The sequence below is a fragment of the Pimephales promelas genome, chromosome 4, assembly GCF_988280905.1.
Source record: "Pimephales promelas chromosome 4, fPimPro1.hap1.1, whole genome shotgun sequence".
In the NCBI taxonomy this organism is placed as follows: Eukaryota; Metazoa; Chordata; class Actinopteri; order Cypriniformes; family Leuciscidae; genus Pimephales; species Pimephales promelas.
The window spans coordinates 34928246-34948718 of NC_142772.1; the positions used below are offsets into that span (position 1 = coordinate 34928246).

The 20473-nt window shown below is 38.0% G+C and overlaps 1 protein-coding gene across 4 annotated transcripts in view; it reads left to right on the top strand.

The window, feature by feature from the left end:
• Positions 1-20473, top strand: part of slc4a5a (solute carrier family 4 member 5a) — a 42595-nt gene that overhangs the window by 13754 nt on the left and 8368 nt on the right. For 3 of the 4 annotated variants that reach the window (XM_089130350.1, XM_089130352.1, XM_089130351.1), the window contains 14 exons: positions 1535-1667; positions 2354-2514; positions 2732-2887; positions 7783-7875; positions 10778-10833; positions 14626-14783; positions 14885-14972; positions 15111-15265; positions 15346-15474; positions 16796-16970; positions 17160-17293; positions 17498-17769; positions 19099-19160; positions 19532-19723. In XM_089130350.1, the coding sequence (XP_088986476.1) occupies positions 1535-1667; positions 2354-2514; positions 2732-2887; positions 7783-7875; positions 10778-10833; positions 14626-14783; positions 14885-14972; positions 15111-15265; positions 15346-15474; positions 16796-16970; positions 17160-17293; positions 17498-17769; positions 19099-19160; positions 19532-19723 (1964 nt within the window). The remainder of the gene's footprint in view (positions 1-1534; positions 1668-2353; positions 2515-2731; positions 2888-7782; positions 7876-10777; positions 10834-14625; positions 14784-14884; positions 14973-15110; positions 15266-15345; positions 15475-16795; positions 16971-17159; positions 17294-17497; positions 17770-19098; positions 19161-19531; positions 19724-20473) is intronic. The other variant, XM_089130353.1, reaches the window with a different exon arrangement.

The following is a 20473-nucleotide window of genomic DNA, read 5'->3' on the forward strand; positions in this document are numbered from 1 at the left end:
TACAAAATGGGTATATTTGAAGTCAAAATAACATGACATGCACTTTTAAATATATTTCTATTTAGCTTTAATTTATTTGTATTCCGTTTAAGTTTTAGTAATTTTAGCACTTAGTTGCCAAGGCAACATTTCTTTTGATAGTTTATTTAACAATAACAAGACTGATGCAAACAAACAGCTATTTGTTAGCAACTTATGTTGTGAAAGAAATCACTTTCGATGAATAAAGATCATTTATGACTTGGGGCAAAACATGAATGTTGAAACCATGCCGAAATGGCTGTCCTGGTTGGCTTACAAATACACATCATGTCTAAGCAGCTTTATTACTGAAAATCTCCCATTTTTTTAAACACTAATGCCTCTGACATAGGCTAAAAAGGCCATTACCTCATTTGCTGCTGACATGTAACTCAATAGCTGTTTGAAATCACACCTTTTACTCTGTACTTTATACTAATAATTCATTAAATGCGGGAATTCATTCGGCATGACCCTCACAGTACATTATGGGTATTCTCTAGTCGGTGAGTGCATAGATATGAGTGTACATTTCGGGATTGAATGAGTGCACTCGATAATGTCCACTAGGTTTCGGACACCACTACAAAGGACTGTCCACTTAAATAGCACCTTATTTATGGGTATGGGGTGTGATTTTGGACACAGCCAATGTTATTGATCTTTCCTGGCCTCACTTACAGCTGTGGGTAATAATAAAAAAAATTTGGAATTAAACTTCAATTCAGTTTTAGTAATCACTCGTTCATGTATATTGTTGACTTATGATAATTAAAGTGTCTATGACAGCAGGACAATTTGCATTTTTGCCTCTTGCCTTTTTAATAAAACTCCTGTTTCTCTGTCAGCTGTGTTCTCTGTGTTTAGTCTAACAATCTTCACATATAATAGACTGAAAAATTGATAATTTTGAAGACACTTAGGCTCTCATAAAATTTTGACTTCCAAGAATGTACACTGGCATTACAAAAGACTCTTTCTCGGCTCTTTATGCCGCCACCTATTTCACATCTTGACATCTATGGGCTTCTGTTCTCCACACGTCTCTTCATGAGTCATATCTTTAGTCCTCAGGAAGCCTCTGTGTGGATGAAACAGGCAGCAATGATCAAACCATAGTAAGAAATAAAGATGTACCGAACAGGTGTTAGAGCTGAGAAATGCTGAGCACTAAATGAAAACACAAAAAAAAAGACCAGAAAGGCTTGGACTTTGCAACATGCTCCCCAGCATCACCTCAAACAAGCCCAGAAAAACAAGCACAGTGTGGATTCTCAACTTCAATCACCGCTCACAGACTTAGTCCTCACCCAGAAAATTAATGAACAATGACTTACACTGTGGTTTTCCTCCAGGCACAGGCAATCATCACAGCAATTTATCAAACATACACATTGGGGATCCTTGTTGTTTCTTAACTTTTGAGCAAGTACTTTCATTGTTGTGTGTCTCTGACTGAGCGAGATCCAAGCAACAAAGTTTTCAATCACTTCTTTTCCTATTCATTTCACAGTGTCCCCTGCAGCAGAACGACTGCGCTACATTTTAGGGGACGAGGAGGAGGCCATGCCCACACCCACTCTCTTCACTGAGATGGACACGTTGCAACACGAGGGAGACGAGCTGGAGTGGAAAGAATCAGCAAGGTATAAAAACACACTCACAAAAGCATCACAAATGCCACCAGTCTTGCAGCAATTGGAAACTCAGAATCATTTCAGTTCTGTGGCTCAGTAGTTTCAAAACAATTATGTATCCATAAACACACCATGCACGATAATTATCATTTGATCATTATCATAAAAGTAAAACAATTAATTTGAAACATTTTAATTAAAACTGAACTAAAGCTAAAACGGCAATATAATTAAAAACAAAATGGAAAAGCAAAAATGTTTTTAATCAAAATGAATACAAAATGCATCAAAAAAGCTCATTTTAAAATGCTAAAATAACTACTGATGTGATTAATTACTTGTAGTGAATATACTCAGTTGTAAATGAAAGATATCTATTTATGTATTTGTTTATTTTGTCAGAATGCAGAGATATTTGTCATTTGTAACCATTATAAATGGTGCTTTTAGATTTTTAAAACTTAATGTTTTAATGTAATATGGTTGGATATAATGCAACATTTATTTTTGGCCTAAGGTCAATCAAGTTTGATTTATGGCCTTTTGTACTAAAAGGTTTGGACACCTCTGCTCAGAAATGACACATTTCACCTTGAAACTAACAGCATCCTCATCGGAAGGACATCAGAACCGACTTACATTTTCGTTTTTCTCTGCTTGACTTCAACTTTGTGTGTGACTGTGCATATCTGCAGGTGGGTGAAGTTTGAGGAAAAGGTCGAGGAGGGTGGGGAGAGATGGAGCAAACCCCACGTTTCCACGCTCTCCCTGCACAGCCTGTTTGAACTGCGGACATGCTTACAGACGGGCACTGTGCTGCTGGACCTGGAGGGATATTCACTCCCACAGATAGTTGGTGAGCAATGATGCTCTTTATTCTGGGTGCTTTTCATCTGATGGGAGGCTACTGATGTACTCTGAACAATCTAATCCTTTGTACAACAGATATCGTCTTAATTCATATGAGTGTTTTTTTATTTTGATGCATCAATGTTTTTCAACAGTGTTTATGCATTTTGTTTTGCTACCAATGTACTTTTAAAGCAAACCACTTTAACTTTTGTCTCATGCAGATGACATCATCGAACGTCAGATAGAGGAAGGGTTGATCAGTCCTGATCTGAGAGATAAAATCAGCTTTGTTTTGTTGAGAAAGCACAGACACCAGACAAAGAAGCCAATCCATCGCTCTCTTGCGGATCTGGGCAAGTCTGGCTCTGGAGGACCCAGTGAGTCTTCAATCTTTAATTTTTTTGCATCTTAATGTGGAATACTGCCTAATTGCTTAAAGGGATAGTTCACCCAAAAATGAAAATTGTTTCATCATTTATTCATCATTAAGAGTTCCTGTTGAACACAAAGAAGATATTTTGAAGAATGTTGGTAACCTGACAGTTGACAATAGTCATTGACTTTCATAGCAGAAAATAAATGCTATGGAAATCAATGGTTATTGTCTTTGGTGTTCAATAGAAGAAACCCATACAGGTTTGGAATAATGACACAATTTCCATTTTTGGGTGAACTATCTCTTTAAAGGGGTCCTATGACGCTTCTAAAATGAACATTATTTTGTGTATTTGGTTTAATGCAATGTGTTTACGCCGTTTTAGGTTAAAGTCTTTATTTTACACATACCGTACATTATTGTTGCTCCTCTATGCCCCGTCTTTCTGAAAAATGGCGATTTTTTTTTTTTTTTTTTTTTTACAAAGCTCATCGTTCTGAAAAGCGTGGTGTTCTTTGATTGGCTAGCGATCCAGTCCGTTGTGATTGGCCCGACTACCTTAAGTGTGTGACGGAAATGTCACTTCTTTATCATATTTGGAACATCAGCTCTCAAAGCAATAATGACAGGTGATAATAGAGTGCCGAAGTTACGATGTCACTTTGTAGGCCAAAGCACGGAAGTGAGTTAGCATTTTAGCACATTTTTGAATGGGTTTTTGCTAAATCGCCTGAAATAAGGTCTGTGGTGAACAAAGGCTCTACATATTTTCACGTTTTGATCTATGACATAGAACACACAGTTACCTGCTTGTGGTTTTTTAAACTTTATTGTGTCTGCTTGTGTTTATATAGATTTAGTTTTATAATTTATATTTTTTAGTTTATAGTTTATAAAAACTTTATATAGGCTTCAAAATGTGGTCACAGCCCTTGTTAAACACAGGTCTTATTTTTTTTGCGATTTTCCAAAAGTCTATGGGGAAAATGCATAGCTTTTCGACCGAGGGAACCCATGCGCCGCTAGTTTCCGAGTTGTCCTACAAAGTGACGTCATCACTTCAGCACTCTATGTCAGTACCGTATCAATTCGAGCCCAAGTCTGATCTGGAAAATGCAGATGACCAAGCTGATCAATCAGCTTTGCTCAATCAGATTGGTAAGGTTTTATTTCATTGGGGACATTTTACTGATTTTTTTTATGTTTTGCGCTACAGAGGTGAGAACACTATGTTACATAAAACCATGTCTGCATTTGTGATCGTAGAAACGACAAACAAGCACAATACTGCTCAAAACTCGCTTCTAATAAAAACATACTTACTGTGGCTGTGTCTGAGTCAAAAGCACCACACTGTACTTGTAAAGATGTAACGTTAGTTGCTGTTATTTCTGGAAACAGTCCTCTGAAAAATGCACAACACACAGTCTAATATTTTGGTTATACTGTTCTTGAACAGTGTTTTAAATAAAGCATAACCACTGTTTTCTAATTTTGTCCTCTTTTAAAAAGGCCAAAAAAGGAGTTTGGCTTTCGCAAACGAAAAACCCAGCGTCTCCACACAATGGCTGTGCCGGCGGCATCTTTGCCTGTAGCCGTGCACTTTTGAGTGGTGTTATGAAACTCTGCCTCCACAGCACTGGCGTAGCCGCCTAATAATGGATAGTCTTAAAAAAATGTTTTACTAAACTTTACTAAAACGTTTACACACCGCAGTGACACAAAGTGACAGATGAATTCGCTTTTTCATTTACCGTGGCTGATATTTCAATTCTTCGTTTAAAAACCTTTATAAATGATATTGATCTATAATCTATATAACAAGATGATCGCCACAGTTTAGAGAGTCCTGTCAGCTGGATTTACAGCACTTGAAATTATCAGTTTCTCCCGAAATACATGAAAGAAAGTGGCCGTTAGTTGTTAGTAGTGGCCTGTCACTTTAATGTTTCCATGGTGACGCATTATTGCTTGTCACGTGACAGAGCGCAACTACAACACAGCACTGGTTGTTGATGATGATCAGCTTTTATGTAATTTTTCCTTTTTTATTCACAAATATATTCGCTATAGCATGAAACACTGATGTTCCAATTGTCAAATATGTGCAAGTGGATGACATTTTATTGTTGGTGCCAAGTTGGTTTGGATTTATAACACGTGAATTTCTCCACTAATCACGGTAAATCAGTAAATTGTCGGTGAACTGAAGAAGAATAGAGCAAAATTACTAAAGCTACTGACACAATGTGTATCCAACATGTAAAACGTGTTGTCTTATTATAATGGAAAGGATTATTATTGTGTTTCATCATTAGTGTGTTTTAAAATTTCCCTGATTGAAGCAGCAAGCACTTTGATCACTTGATTTAAAAAAAAAAACATTTCAGCACTCTAATGACTCTAATTTGACAAAAGAACAAAAATGAATGCTCTGCAAGTTAACTGGAGATGTTTTAGCAATTTGTATTGGTATATGGTACATGCGGCAAAGATGTTTTAAAAAGTGGTGAAATCGACCCTGGCAAAAAAAAAGTGGTGACGTGCATTAATGCCCCCTCTCGGTATTTCAGACGCCCCCTCATAAGCGCTCGGCTGGCGCCGGCTCTGTATTTAGCAAAGTAGGACTAAGTGACTGGGGGCATCTGGGTCAGTTTTGTATAAAACATGAAGCCAGTAAAGCCCATGCTGCTGCTGTGGCCCGACACAAAGGTTTCATGGAGATAAAAAGGGCTGGAAAAGGTGACATCATACATCAGTTAACAAAAGACAACGCACAGGGGCATTTTACTGACTTGATTGAAAGAAAACGGGCACATGTCAATTCAAAGTTATCACTGACATTTTGCTTTTCTGTGCGAAACAAGGGATTGCACTACGTGGTCACAAAGAAGACATAGAAAGCCTGAACAGAGGAAACTTTTTTGAGTTGTTTAAAGTGCTTTGTCAATATGACCCCAAGATAAAACGACGCTTCCAGTTAATGCAAAAATGAGCCCAGATATTCAAACCACCTCTTTGAAACTGCAGCATCACTTCTCAGACGAAAAATCAGAGCATTCACAGGCTGACACCTATTATGCCGAGTACAAGGACCTCTCGAAGAAGGAACTAATTGCTGTCTGTGTGAGGTTTATATTTAATGGCAATCTAAGAGAGAGAGAGAGAGCTGTTGGATTTGTGGCTACAGATAATATGACATTCTCTTGCATCGCTAGCAAATTTTTGGAAGTACAGGAACGCTGCAGCTGGATCCTGAATTCAATTGTGTGTGGGTTTCAGTTTTGACTGAGTGGCAGTCATGTCAGGTGGGAGAGGAGAGCTGGGGTGCAGAAAAACGTTCCCCCATGCAGTGTATGTACACTGCCACTCGCACCGCCTCAATCTTGTTCTTTCAACAGCCTCAAAAGTGTATCCTACTGTGGTCACTTTTTTTATGGTATAAATTCACTCACTGCATCATTTAATGACTGGAGCGAACAGACATGCACGATTTCTACAGATTCAAAAAGAGCTACATCCCGACAAACCCTGCCTGGAGCTTGTGCTCTCCACGGATATTAGATGGAGTTCAAAAGTCTTTGAGTCGAGTCTTGAGTTTGTTCGACGTCATATTGGAAACACTGAGTGAGTTTTCAGAAGGCTCAGGCCAGATCAAAATAGATGTAGTCTCTTTTGCAACAATACAGACTAAGAGGTTCATCTTTCTCCTTGTTGCATTTTCTAAGCTGTTCAGTGCAAGTGAATTTGCGACAAAAGGCCTACAGTCCCCATCTGTTTCTCTTACTGACTGTGTCCACTTGATTGAAAGAAACTTTTACTACATTTAGGAATATCTCAGACGGGGAATTTGAGATAATTAATTGGGCTTACTGATGAAGTCATGGGTGCATGTAACAAGAAATTACCTGCCAGGCTTTCCGACTCGCATGTAACCTCTAGAGTGGGCGGGTGTGCGCCCATTAGGACTGTCTTGGATTTGCAATCCTGTGGATTTCCATTCTTGACAGACAGCTAATGGAACTTAACGGCCGGTTTCAGAGCGACTCCTATGGATTGTTGGGGATCCTGAGTGTAATGGATAGTTATATTTTATGTAGTTTTATGGTTAATGGGGGGCATGACTATGGTTAATAATTTTGCACAGTAATATGACTATAAATGGGGCATATCTAGTTTTTCAGTCTCTTTTCTGGCTATGTTTCTGCTCTACAGACTTGCATATATTTGTGGGAGTGTGTTTGAATGAACCGTTTTAGGAGGGCATGGCTGAGGCCTAACTTTTATAAAGAATATTTCTTGAGACTTGTAACTCTGAGGATCTTATGCATGCAAAAACGGATACAGTAAAGATAAAGGAAAACAAGAAATGTCATCATATGACCCCTTTAATAGTCTTAAAATTACAGTTAATCCAAAAATGATCCTTATCTACTCACACTTATATTGTGTAAACTGTTGAAAAAACTAAATAAGTTTATCCAGCAGAGCATTCAGGCCATATCTTCCATATACCGAGAGCAAAGTGAATGTAAAGCTCCAAAAAGGAACAAATAAAGGAAGCACAAAAACACAAAACTTCATATTACTTATAAGTTTTATTCCTTTTTGGAACTTTACAGCCACTGGCCACATCCACTTTTGTTGTTTAGACTGACAAGCCCATTGTTAAATTCAGCCTGAGCATAAATAAGATCGCATGGGTTTGAAGTAAGTGACATGAGGGTGAGTAGATCATGATAGACTTTTGGTGAACAATCCCAATTTAATTTTTTCAGTGGGTTCTTTCATTGCTCTTTTTACACAGTGTATTAACATCAGCTTATTAGAAAAAAAACATTGTCTGCTTAATAGGTAATAATAATTAAAAAAAGTAATGTTGTTTGTCTCTCATAGCTCGGAGCCCAGCCCGAACTCCTGCCACTGGAGCAAATTTTAATCGCTCTACAGAAGATCTGCGTAGCAAGCAAGCAAACTATGGCCGACTACGTGAGTCTTTGCGCCTCTTTCAATCATTTTTTATTATCACTGCAGTGGTGAGCCGTCAGGGCCAGCAAGGCCTTCTCTGCTGACCTAAACACTATCAGAATCACTGACTTGCACTTCATATATTTTTCTATTATTTTTTCTATTCCCAATAGTCCATTCTTTTCTTGGTTGTGCTGCTTCCAGTATGTGGATGTTTATGTTAGAGCTTTTATATATATATATTATATGTTAATTAATATTTCAGTGATCAATTATTGCCATGGCCAAAGATGTCTGCCTTGAGGCCTTCAGAATCACTAATGTGGGCGCCTGTAGCTTAAAATGAATGGCAATGAAATAGTTGCTTTAACCATTCAGATAATATTTAATTAGCCAATCAGATTTCGATTTGACTGCAGAATCTAGAATTTTCACATCTCATCCACATCGTGCTACTATTACTGGTAGTCAGAGCTAGCGAACTGCAGCTGTAGCGAACTGCATAAACTAAAATATATTCCTGTAGATTTAATAGTTTTTCAACCCACAAATTATGTTTCTTTCCCTCCTCGAGCCCCAGCAGGTTCAAACCTACCGGAGAAAATCCCTTATTCAACACTTATTCAGCTCAATGCAGAGTCACAGAGCTCTATTCGATCTATCTTGGGTAAAAACAGCATTAACTGACTGTAATGTATGCAATGTCTCACTGATTTCCTTTAAAAATCTGTGTGAGAGTATGGGGCTGCTGTAGATTATCATGTTTTGCTGTGACTGTCCCTGTGTCCACTGCTTCTGTCGAGCAGACACTCGCAGCCCAAAAGCGAATTAAAACTTATGCCAGAAATAGGACGGGACAGACTCAACTTTCAGAATTTTCAGCACTAAAAATTAGGATGGATTTTGTGTAAAAAATAATCAGTAGTTTTGGTGAGCCTTTTTTGCCCCCGTTTTTTCCAATATGAATATGATTTTCCTCGTAATTTGTCCAATACATTTATGATCGAAACTTACTTTTTTTTTTCAAACATTCATACTATTGTAACGCACTCTTAAGGGAGTAAGACTATTGTATCCCTTGAAGGACAAGACAAGGGAGGCTCCGTTACTGAACTTATAATCGGAACGCAAGAACCACTGTACACTAACACACCAAACACAAGCCGAACTTACTTGCTTCGCTCCTTTCTCTCTATCCGGCCTTTTCCAAACTCACCGCATTAACCCTCTAATTGTCGGTACAAAATAAAAACAGCAATTTCAAAACAATTATAGAGAGTCTGTGTGCTGCAACACTATTAAACGTTGTTAATTCAGGTAGGACACTACTGAAGGCCTAGGTGTGAAATGCATGCCCCGCCACTGTATTATTTGCATATTCTGCTAATGCCACAACTGGTTGAAGAGCTGGGAAGAAAATAAAGCCAGATTTAAGTTCAGCAGTCCTCTATTTACAATTTATTTAACACAGCACTCAGGATTCTCTGGATCAAAACATGGTTGGAACAGCCAACTTTACACTACCAAACTACCAGAGCAAAGACTGTCAGGAAGCAAGCTCATTTTATATAATAGGGGATTATCACGCTGATACGTAGTACTTCCGGATTCTGTGATCTTTGTGCACTGCCACTTCCGTTGAATCACCGATCTCGCTGGCAAACTGATGAAGGATTACACTAAGTTTATTTATACAACATCCCTGGTAAATTAGTCTGATTCACTAAAGTGCCGGCTGCAAACAAACGTGTTACCTTGTTTTATATACTCAATTCAGTCGGGAATCCATGAAAACTTAAGTAGGGTTGGTGTTGTTGGTTAGATTTACAAAGTGGAACAGAGTAGTGACATAAATAGCATTCGTCTCAGGCATTGTTGAACTGTGTCGAAAGTGGACATGCACAAAGTTGACAAATCCCGCCCATGAAATCCGGAAGCGTGATAATCCCCTATACCAAAGCAGTCAAAGCAACGATTAACAGGTGTTTAACTTAATCAGTAACTTAAGCAACAAACACAGCAAACCAACAGGTGGGTTGGTATATATACCTATATACCAACAGCTATATCCATAGATATACATGCACCGAGTTGAAATGCTCCCAAGCACTTGCTGTGGTATTCCACCATACAATATAGTTATCCGCTTTACACACTTAGAAAAGCGCAACGTTTTATTTCGTGTCAACGTCCTAAGTCGAGTTACACTACTCATGTAACTGTATTTAAATAGGGAAAACATGGAGGTGTTTGGTCGCTTCTCTGCTTGGCCCATGTTGAATGAACTAGTTAAGTGCTATCAAAGTGTCTCGCGCGCCCGAGCGATTGAGTGCACGCACTGAGACGAGAGAGGTATCTGTCAACTCGTCTTAGTCAAGGGAATAACATAGTTTAATATGAAAGAGCTGTGGAGTATCCCTTTAATAAAAAAATAGGACTGTTCACTGTTAGTTCATGTTAGCTCACCTCAGGTCCATTAAAAAATATTAACAGATATAGCTTTTGATTTTAATAATGTAGTAAATGTTGAAATTAACATTAACCAAGATTACTATTTTTGTTTTTCATGTTAACTATTGTTAACAATTAGAACCTTATTGTAAATTGTTACCCATATTGTATTCATCTAGAAAGAAAGCAATTTTAATTGGTTAAAAGCAAGTAAAGAATTAATTCTGCTTAGGATAATGTGGTTGATCAAAAATTTAATCAAAATGTGTTTTTAATTTGCATTTTTATAGAAAGGTTTTTCATTAGTGCTGTCCAGAAAGAGTAGATTTTTAATTAATTAGTGAGTGATGCTAGATTAGTTGTTAAAAAGCTTGTCAGCTTTATATCATGTTGGAGTAAGACTTAAATATGTATAATTTTGAGGAAATATTTGTAATTGCATTTCTGTGTATATTTGTACCTGTGTCCGCAGGTCACGCTCAAAGCAGGAGCATGAATGACATTGCAGACTCACCAAGCACAGACCAGGTGAGTCACGTTATCACAATGTGTCTTAATCTGTAATAGAAAGCCCCAATTTGACAAGGCACGATTATATTGTTCACAATAGCATCTTCACAGATATTTTGTATTTGCTTTGATACTAATTTTAGCTGCCATGTTTTCCACACTGACTTGACTGACAAATTCAGACAGATTCTAGAAATCAATGCCTCTTCTGCTTTCTTTATCATCAACATGGTGGTGATGGTGCAGTGGATGAGACACATGCCTTTGGTGTGAAAGACCCGGGTTCGAATCCACTGTGAGACACCAATGTGTCCCTGAGCAAGACACTTAACCCCTAGTTGCTTCAGAGGCATGCGACCTCTGACATGTATAGCAATTGTAAGTCGCTTTGGATGAAAGTGTCAGCTAAATTAATAAATGTAAATGTAAAGTAAACATATTGGAAATTGATGAATAATTTAAATTAACACAATGCATATATTTTTTCTTAATATAAAATGTACTGGCCTAATCTTAGAATTGACCATGATTTCACCATGTTTTTGGGTCACAGAAAGTTAGTTCTGTAGTCCTTCAGATTCATCACCAAAATGAGAAATTCCTGCCATTATAAACTTTCCATATTTTGCTGGAGACATTTTATAAATTGTATCTTTAACAAAATTGTATTGATGTATTTGATAGTTTATTTTGTTGAAACTGTGCTTGAACTAAAAATTAAACTTAGCAGCTTATTTGATAGAGGTTGCTGTGCGTGTGGATGTGTGTGTGTGTGGTTCTGCCGATCTGATGAGATGTGCATTGCCTTGGCCTGGTGTCTAGGTCAGTATTGATCTACCATTGGTAAAACGTGCCATCTGACCGTGTGGTCCTCGTGCTAAGCTCTCACATGCAGAGAGATACCCGGGAGCTGCGGCCTGTTCCCTTTGGAAAAATAGTGTCACTGTTTCCATCTTTTTTTTCATGTGCACACAATATACAAAGCTATAGCCACAAGTTACAACACTCATTTATTACTGTCCTGCTTTTTTATGAAGATATAGCCTATTGTAACAGGAAAGTGTTCATTATTTTTGTCTTTTAATTGTAACTCATATCTTTGCTTGCTAGTCTTGTCTGAACAAAAAGCTCCCATTAGCTGGACTAAAACAATGATAACAAGATGATTTTGACCCTAAGACCATATTCAGTTTGAAATTATTCAACCCCCATTACAAATCAGGTTTATTGGCAAAATTTACAGACTTTCTGATGTTTGCAATGAATAAATCAAACAAAAGTAATTGAAATAGCTGGTTTCCCCAAATTCAACTGAAAATGCAACTTTTAATGACTTTTGCAGTCTCAAAATTATTCAAACTCTTCATGGCAAGAATCTTTTGTATTTAGGAGAACACCCTTTTGCTGGTATGACCTGCTGAAAACGAGATGTATAACCAGACACCAGCTTCTGGCAGTGTTTCTGAGAAATCTTAGCCCATTCCTCATGAGCAATGGCCTCCAGTTCAGTAATATATTTGGGGTTTTCTGCTGCAACCGTCTTCAAATCCTACCAGAGATTTTCTGTGGGGTTTGAGTCAGGTGACTGTGAGGGCCACTGTAGAATCTTCCAGGACTTCTTCTGTACCCAAGCTTTGGTGGAATTTGTGGAATGCTTGAGGGTCCTGTGATGGAATAGAAGGGTTAGTGACATTATGAGGGTTTTGTGATGGAATAGAAGGGTTAAGGACAACTAAAGGGTTCTGTGATGGAATAGAAGGGTTAGTGACATTATGAGGGTTCTGTGATGGAATAGAAGGGTTAATGACAACATGAGGGTTCTGTGATGGAATAGAAGGGTTAATGACAACATGAGGGTTCTGTGATGGAATAGAAGGGTTAATGACAACATGAGGGTCCTGTGATGGAATAGAAGGGTTAGTGACAATATGAGGGTTCTGTGATAGAATAGAAGGGTTAATGACAACTAAAGGGTTCTGTGATGGAATAGAAGGGTTAATGACAACATGAGGGTTCTGTGATGGAATAGAAGGGTTAATGACAACTGAAGGGTTCTGTGATGGAATAGAAGGGTTAGTGACATTATGAGGGTTCTGTGATGGAATAGAAGGGTTAATGACAACATGAGGGTTCTGTGATGGAATAGAAGGGTTAATGACAACATGAGGGTTCTGTGATGGAATAGAAGGGTTAATGACAACATGAGGGTCCTGTGATGGAATAGAAGGGTTAGTGACAATATGAGGGTTCTGTGATGGAATAGAAGGGTTAATGACAACTAAAGGGTTCTGTGATGGAATAGAAGGGTTAATGACAACATGAGGGTTCTGTGATGGAATAGAAGGGTTAATGACAACTGAAGGGTTCTGTGATGGAATAGAAGGGTTAGTGACATTATGAGGGTTCTGTGATGGAATAGAAGGGTTAGTGACAATATGAGGGTTCTGTGATGGAATAGAAGGGTTAATGACAACATGAGGGTCCTGTGATGGAATAGAAGGGTTAGTGACAACTGAAGGGTTCTGTGATGGAATAGAAGGGTTAGTGACATTATGAGGGTTCTGTGATGGAATAGAAGGGTTAATGACAACATGAGGGTCCTGTGATGGAATAGAAGGGTTAGTGACAATATGAGGGTTCTGTGATGGAATAGAAGGGTTAATGACAACTAAAGGGTTCTGTGATGGAATAGAAGGGTTAATGACAACATGAGGGTTCTGTGATGGAATAGAAGGGTTAATGACAACTGAAGGGTTCTGTGATGGAATAGAAGGGTTAGTGACATTATGAGGGTTCTGTGATGGAATAGAAGGGTTAATGACAACTGAAGGGTTCTGTGATGGAATAGAAGGGTTAGTGACATTATGAGGGTTCTGTGATGGAATAGAAGGGTTAATGACAACATGAGGGTTCTGTGATGGAATAGAAGGGTTAATGACAACATGAGGGTTCTGTGATGGAATAGAAGGGTTAATGACAACATGAGGGTTCTGTGATGGAATAGAAGGGTTAATGACAACATGAGGGTTCTGTGATGGAATAGAAGGGTTAATGACAACTGAAGGGTTCTGTGATGGAATAGAAGGGTTAGTGACAATATGAGGGTTCTGTGATGGAATAGAAGGGTTAATGACAACTAAAGGGTTCTGTGATGGAATAGAAGGGTTAATGACAACATGAGGGTTCTGTGATGGAATAGAAGGGTTAATGACAACTGAAGGGTTCTGTGATGGAATAGAAGGGTTAGTGACATTATGAGGGTTCTGTGATGGAATAGAAGGGTTAATGACAACTGAAGGGTTCTGTGATGGAATAGAAGGGTTAGTGACAATATGAGGGTTCTGTGATGGAATAGAAGGGTTAATGACAACATGAGGGTCCTGTGATGGAATAGAAGGGTTAGTGACAACTGAAGGGTTCTGTAATAGAATAGAAGGGTTAATGACAACATGAGGGTTCTGTGATGGAATAGAAGGGTTGGTGACAATATGAGGGTTCTGTGATGGAATAGAAAGGTTACTGACAACATGAGGGTTCTGTGATGGAAAAGAAGGGTTACTGACAATATGAGGGTTCTGTGATGGAATAGAAGGGTTAGTGACAACTGAAGGGTTCTGTGATGGAATAGAAGGGTTAATGGCAACATGAGGGCCCTTGGAGCAAAACTATGCAGGAAAGTGGACCTCAAGAGCCAGAGTTAAGCGCCCCTGATTTAAATGACAACAAGGGTCCTGGGGTCATGGAACAGAAGGGTTAAAGGACAGCACATGGGTCTTTTTATGTTATTTTATTTACTCACTTTGATTTCAGCTGAAGAACAAGTTCATGAAGAAAATCCCAAGAGATGCAGAGGCATCCAATGTTCTGGTGGGAGAAGTGGACTTCTTAGATAAACCCTTTGTTGCCTTCGTTCGCCTGTCTCAGGCCACTACTCTTGGGGGTCTGACGGAAGTCCCAGTGCCCACCAGGTAACAGTTTTGCACATTAAAAACTCACATTATGTCTGTAAAAAGATCACGGAAAAAGTTGAATTAACTAAATCTTTGACCATGTATCTTTTAATGGACAGATTCTTGTTTGTGCTACTTGGGCCTCCTGGTAAAGCCAAATCTTACAATGAAATTGGACGGGCCATTGCCACTCTCATGGTGGATGATGTAAGTTTGATTGATTTATTATGCAGTTAATAGTTTTCATATACAGTACGTTCTTATCTTTAATGTTCAATTTTTCCAGATAAACTTGCATCATACATTGCTCTTTAAAGTGATGTATTTCCCCTGTTTTATCCACAGCTCTTCAGTGATGTAGCATATAAAGCCAGGGACCGAGAGGATCTGATTGCTGGAATTGATGAGTTCCTGGACGAGGTCATTGTACTTCCACCTGGAGAATGGGACCCTAAAATTCGCATAGAACCCCCCAAAAAAATTCCCTCAGCAGACAAAAGGTAAAGCTCATTCTTCTTCACTGTCTTTGTTTGGCCCATATGCTTCACATCTTTACAGTTCTCTATGTTTCTCTGAAAAGGAAGTCTGTGTTTTCCCTCAATGAGCTGGGTCAGATGAACGGGACAGCAGGCGGCGGAGGGCCTGCTGGTGAGGATGAGGAAATGCCTGTTCCACATGAACTTGGCGAAGAATTGGCATTTACGGGGAGGTGAGTATGTAAATACCCTGACTGACATAATTAGGCACCATCCATCCATACATACATTTAACCCTCTGGGGTTGTTCGGCCCAAATGGACCCGAAGAATTTAAATACATTTTTTTTTTTTTAAATCACAGCTTCCTCGGAATGGTCCAAAATTTGGTGACTTTGTTGGTATTTGGTATTTGAACACCCCAAAAAATTGGGGACAGGATGTGAATAGTCTAAGTGGTTGTAAAAAAAATAGTCACACTTGGGGTGTTCGGGTCCAAATGGACCCGCATGGAAAATGAATGGGAAATTGGCAAAAATGTGAAAATACTGAGTTTTTTTGTGCGTACAATCTACAAATCAGCCACGATCTTGAAAAAAGCACACAACAGTGAAAAGGTGAATCTATAAAACATCAAGAGTGCAAAACAGACACATCCAGACACACACAAACACACTTTTATACACAAACACACCAAAAAATTAAGATTATACATGTGTTTTAAATTTTTAAAATGCTCAGTTTGTCCACCAGATGACATCCATCTCATTTCAAAAATTACTTTTATGAGGCCTAGGCTTGACTCTAAAATGAAATACAGCTTTAACATTTTTTTTTTTAAATATTTTTTCTATTATGTTCAATGGGGGGAAATTTTGTCATAATTATTGCATTAATACTAATTATAATTTTTTTTATTTTTGAAATTTTCTCAAAACACCAAAAAAGAAAAGAAAAAATATTATAAAAAACAAGTAAAAAAAAAAAATCATGATTTTTTTTTTTTTAAATATGAATCCCGCCCTTTGGGTCCATTTGGACCCGAACACCCCGAGTGTGACTCTGAAACGAACAACCCCAGAGGGTTAAAGTCTGCCTTATATTTGCCACCTCAATTTCAATTCAGCTTAAATTCAGGAATTTAATTGAAATTTAAATGACAACCACAATTTAGTTCTGAATTGCGCACAGCTCTGCTAACTGAGTGTACGGCACATTGACATTTGCCTGTTGATCATAGAGACAAAGTTCTTGTCTTCAACTTTGCATAGTCTCTAAAAAACTTTGGCTGAAAGACTCTTGGGTATAGCTTTTGGGTATAGCTTGAGTTTCAAAGTGTTCTTGTTTTATCTGTCTCTACAAATAATTGAAAGATACTTCAGAGCTCCAAGTTTTAAGGCAGTTTGTAACCCTATGTTGAAAAAGAAACAAAAATAATGTTATTTTTGGCACTTCGGTGCTAATAGTCAAGATTTTGCCTCTGTCTGTCTAATACAAGCTAAAGATGACAAGTCACTGATGAATAATGAATTAAACATCTATGTTTATGGGGCAGGTTCTGTGGTGGCCTTTTCCTTGACATCAAGAGGAAGCTCCCCTGGTACCCACGCGACTTTTATGAAGGCATCCATATTCAGTCCATCTCTGCGGTGCTCTTCATCTACCTTGGCTGCATAACCAATGCAATCACCTTTGGGGGCCTTCTAGGGGATGCCACAGATAATTACCAGGTACACTTCGCAGGTTTTCTACTTGACACTAAACATGACAGTTTGCTTAAAGTTGCATATCATCATCTTTTATGGAGCATTTGACAAGCATGCTTGTGACCTTGCTACATCTATAGCCCTTTTCTTTTTTGTCACTCTCTTTCTCACCTTGTTTCCTTGTCTCTCTCTCCCTGTTTAACTGTCTGTCAGGGTGTGATGGAGAGTTTTTTGGGCACCGCTCTAGCTGGAACGGTATTCTGCATGTTTAGCGGTCAACCTCTCATCATTCTCAGCTCAACAGGCCCCATCCTCATCTTTGAGAAACTGCTTTATGAATTCAGCAAGTGAGAGAGTCATTCGCACCGATTCATCATAATTTCACAGTCTATTATTGAGGACAAAAAAAAAGTACAGCCTTGATTGCTCACATTCATCAAGTGACAGACCCTCATAAATCTTCTCTCTTAGTCTTCACTGATGCAAATAATGTCTTGCTTTCTTGTGTTTACTGCTTTAGTATTTACCTCTTTAAACTTTCTTTTCCTCAGGAACAATGGGATTGATTACATGGAGCTTAGGCTGTGGATCGGAATGCACTCCTGCGTGCAGTGTTTGCTCCTGGTCGTCACGGATGCCAGTTACATCATAAAGTACATGACGCGCTTCACGGAGGAAGGCTTCTCTAGCCTCATCTCCTTCATCTTCATCTCTGATGCCATCAAAAAGATGGTGGGATCCTTTAAATACTATCCCATCAACACTGACTTCAAACCGGACTACGTTACGGCCTACAAGTGCGAATGTGTGGCGCCAGATCCGAGTAAGTCCATTCTTTGTGCAGAGCACATCAGTTCTGAAATGGAGAACTAATTGTGGAATACATTGGATGTAGAGCCAATTTACCTTAATTTAGTGTGTCAAGATTTACACATGAAAAACAAATGGTAACAATTTACGATAAGCGGCAATTAGTTAACATTAGTTGGCATTAGGAATAATGAACTAATTTAACAATATATTATTGTTCATTGTAAACTTATATTTGTTCAAAATACTTAAATTCAAATCGTCTTTGTAATTTTGTTAGGTTTTATTCATTTTAACTGTATCAAAAAACTGTAAAACTGTTTCATTTTTTTATTTTATTTTTTTACATTTTTGAACTATCTTAAAGCTGTGACAACTGGTATCATTTAAGAATACTTAACTGTGTTTTAAATCGACATAAAATGAAAATTCATGTAAATGCAAATTAAGATCTATTTTTGAAATGCATGTTATTGATCATATTGTACATGTTTTATCCATGTGTTTTTTAATTTTTTTTTTAGCTAATTAATTTTTTTTAACAAAATATAATTCAGCTTTGCCATCACATGAATAACAAGAAATTACATTTTTTTTAATTAAAATATAAAATAGAAAACCTTTATTTAAATGTGTTTTAATATTTCACAATATTACTGTTTACTGTATTTTTTATCAAGATCAAATAATGATTGGTGAGCAATGAGCATAATGATCTCTTTCAAAAACATTTTTAAAAATCTTAGCGACCCCAAACTTTTGAACGGCATAGTGTACTGTATGTACTGTGAACATTATTAAAATGCTGTAGAGGTATGATTCAATGTTATTTCATTATACTTAGTTTAAACATTAGCTTATGGTAACAAATCACAAACAAATTTCACTTTGGAGTCACTGCACTGTCAATATGCAGACATTCATATGTCAAATATTAATTTCTTGATTTACCAAAGTTCCATTGTGTGTTTTAAAGAGAACTGGCTGAGTGCATGTGATTATTGTAACTTATTTGTGTTATGTTTGTTTTTGCTTCAAACGTGACTGCTGATTGATGTGAGTACTTTTCAATATGCATGAGTTTCACCTAGACAGTTTGTACTCAGTCTAATGCCCTGCAGTAGTGAATGAAAACTAGCAGTGAGGTCTTTTGAAAGTAGTTCAGGTGTGCTGGATTGTTTGAAAAACCAAATGAAAATTTTAGTGGGGCTACACCTGCAGTCATTTACATTTGCCAAAGCTGGCTTTGATCCTGGATAAATCCTTCTAACAAAGTGTTTTTCAGATTTCCATTCGTTCTACTCATTTTCCTCTCTGATTCTCCCTTTCTCTGTTTGTTCAGTGGCACCAATGATCTTCGATGTTGTAGTCCCAGTGCCAGATAATTCCTCTGCTCTCTTTGGTGTAAGTGCCTATTGTCTTCACCTCACTCACATCTGTGTTAACATTTGTGTTAGCATGACCTCAGATTAGATTATAGCCTTTGAATCCATTGTATTTGCACTAACTATCACTGATTTCATAGCCCACAATGATATTGTGTGTTTTTGTATTATGTCATGATGAGTGAATCCCATTAGTTAATTAAAATGCATCCTTTGTTACTGATCTTGTCTGCTGTATTACTCTGTTTTTCCTGTCCTGTTTTATTCTCTCTTTTTCTCTTTTTTGCCATTTATCTACCACACAACCCTTCCATCCCTTGCTTTGTCTACATTCCTCCCTCCTCTCCTTGATTTGTACCTTTTTTTTCTGTGTTTCTCCCATCTTCTCAGTTAAACATAACAGCTCTGGACTGGACTCAGTTGAGTAAGAAGGAATGTGTGAAATATGGGGGCTCACTGGTAGGAAAAACCTGCAAGTATGTTCCAGATCTTGCTCTCATGTCCTTCATTTTGTTCTTCGGGACCTACTCTATGACTGTCACTCTGAAGAAGTTCAAATTCAGTCGCTACTTTCCCACTAAGGTAATGCCAGTGAATATTTCTTGCCCTTTTTCTTACCAAACTCTTGCGAAAACAGATTTTCACTTTGCCATCTTTCACTTTGAAGCTATCTTAGACATGTCATTTCCTCTTTAGTCAAAACCTTGAGTCTGACTATATCTTGTTTAAGAAAAGTTGTCTGTCTCTAACTTTTATTCTGCATTTTCCTAATTACTGATGGGATTTCGTAAGACCAGTAGGATCTTTCATAGTGTTAGATCAATCAAAAGCGCTTTATACCTGCAAAATCATGAAATGTGAACAATGTGATGTGGGTGTAATCATGCATGTGTCACACAAAAAACCTCTTTGTCTTGGTTACGTATGGTAACCCTCGTTCCCTTAGGAGGGGAACGGAGACGTACGTCAGAAGTGATTCTGACGAATGGGGATCTCGCACGAGAGTCTATCTACTTTGAGTGTAACTAAATGAGGCAATGCACATTGGCATGCGATAATGCACCAGCAGCTGTGCATCGCGGCATGAGCATATAATGAGTGTCAGATACGTTGCATTCTTGTACACTTTTTTGCATACTATGTAGTAGAGAAGTATTTGATTTTGGATGCAGTGTATGTGTTTGGAATGGAAGCATGCATCAGTCTCTGAGTGCGTTAAATAAATAAATAAATAAATAACTCTTCCATGATCTTATGTTGACATTAATTTCTGCATTTAAAACTGTGCAATTAATAGAAAGGAGCAGACCAGGGGTGCGTTTCCCGTACAAC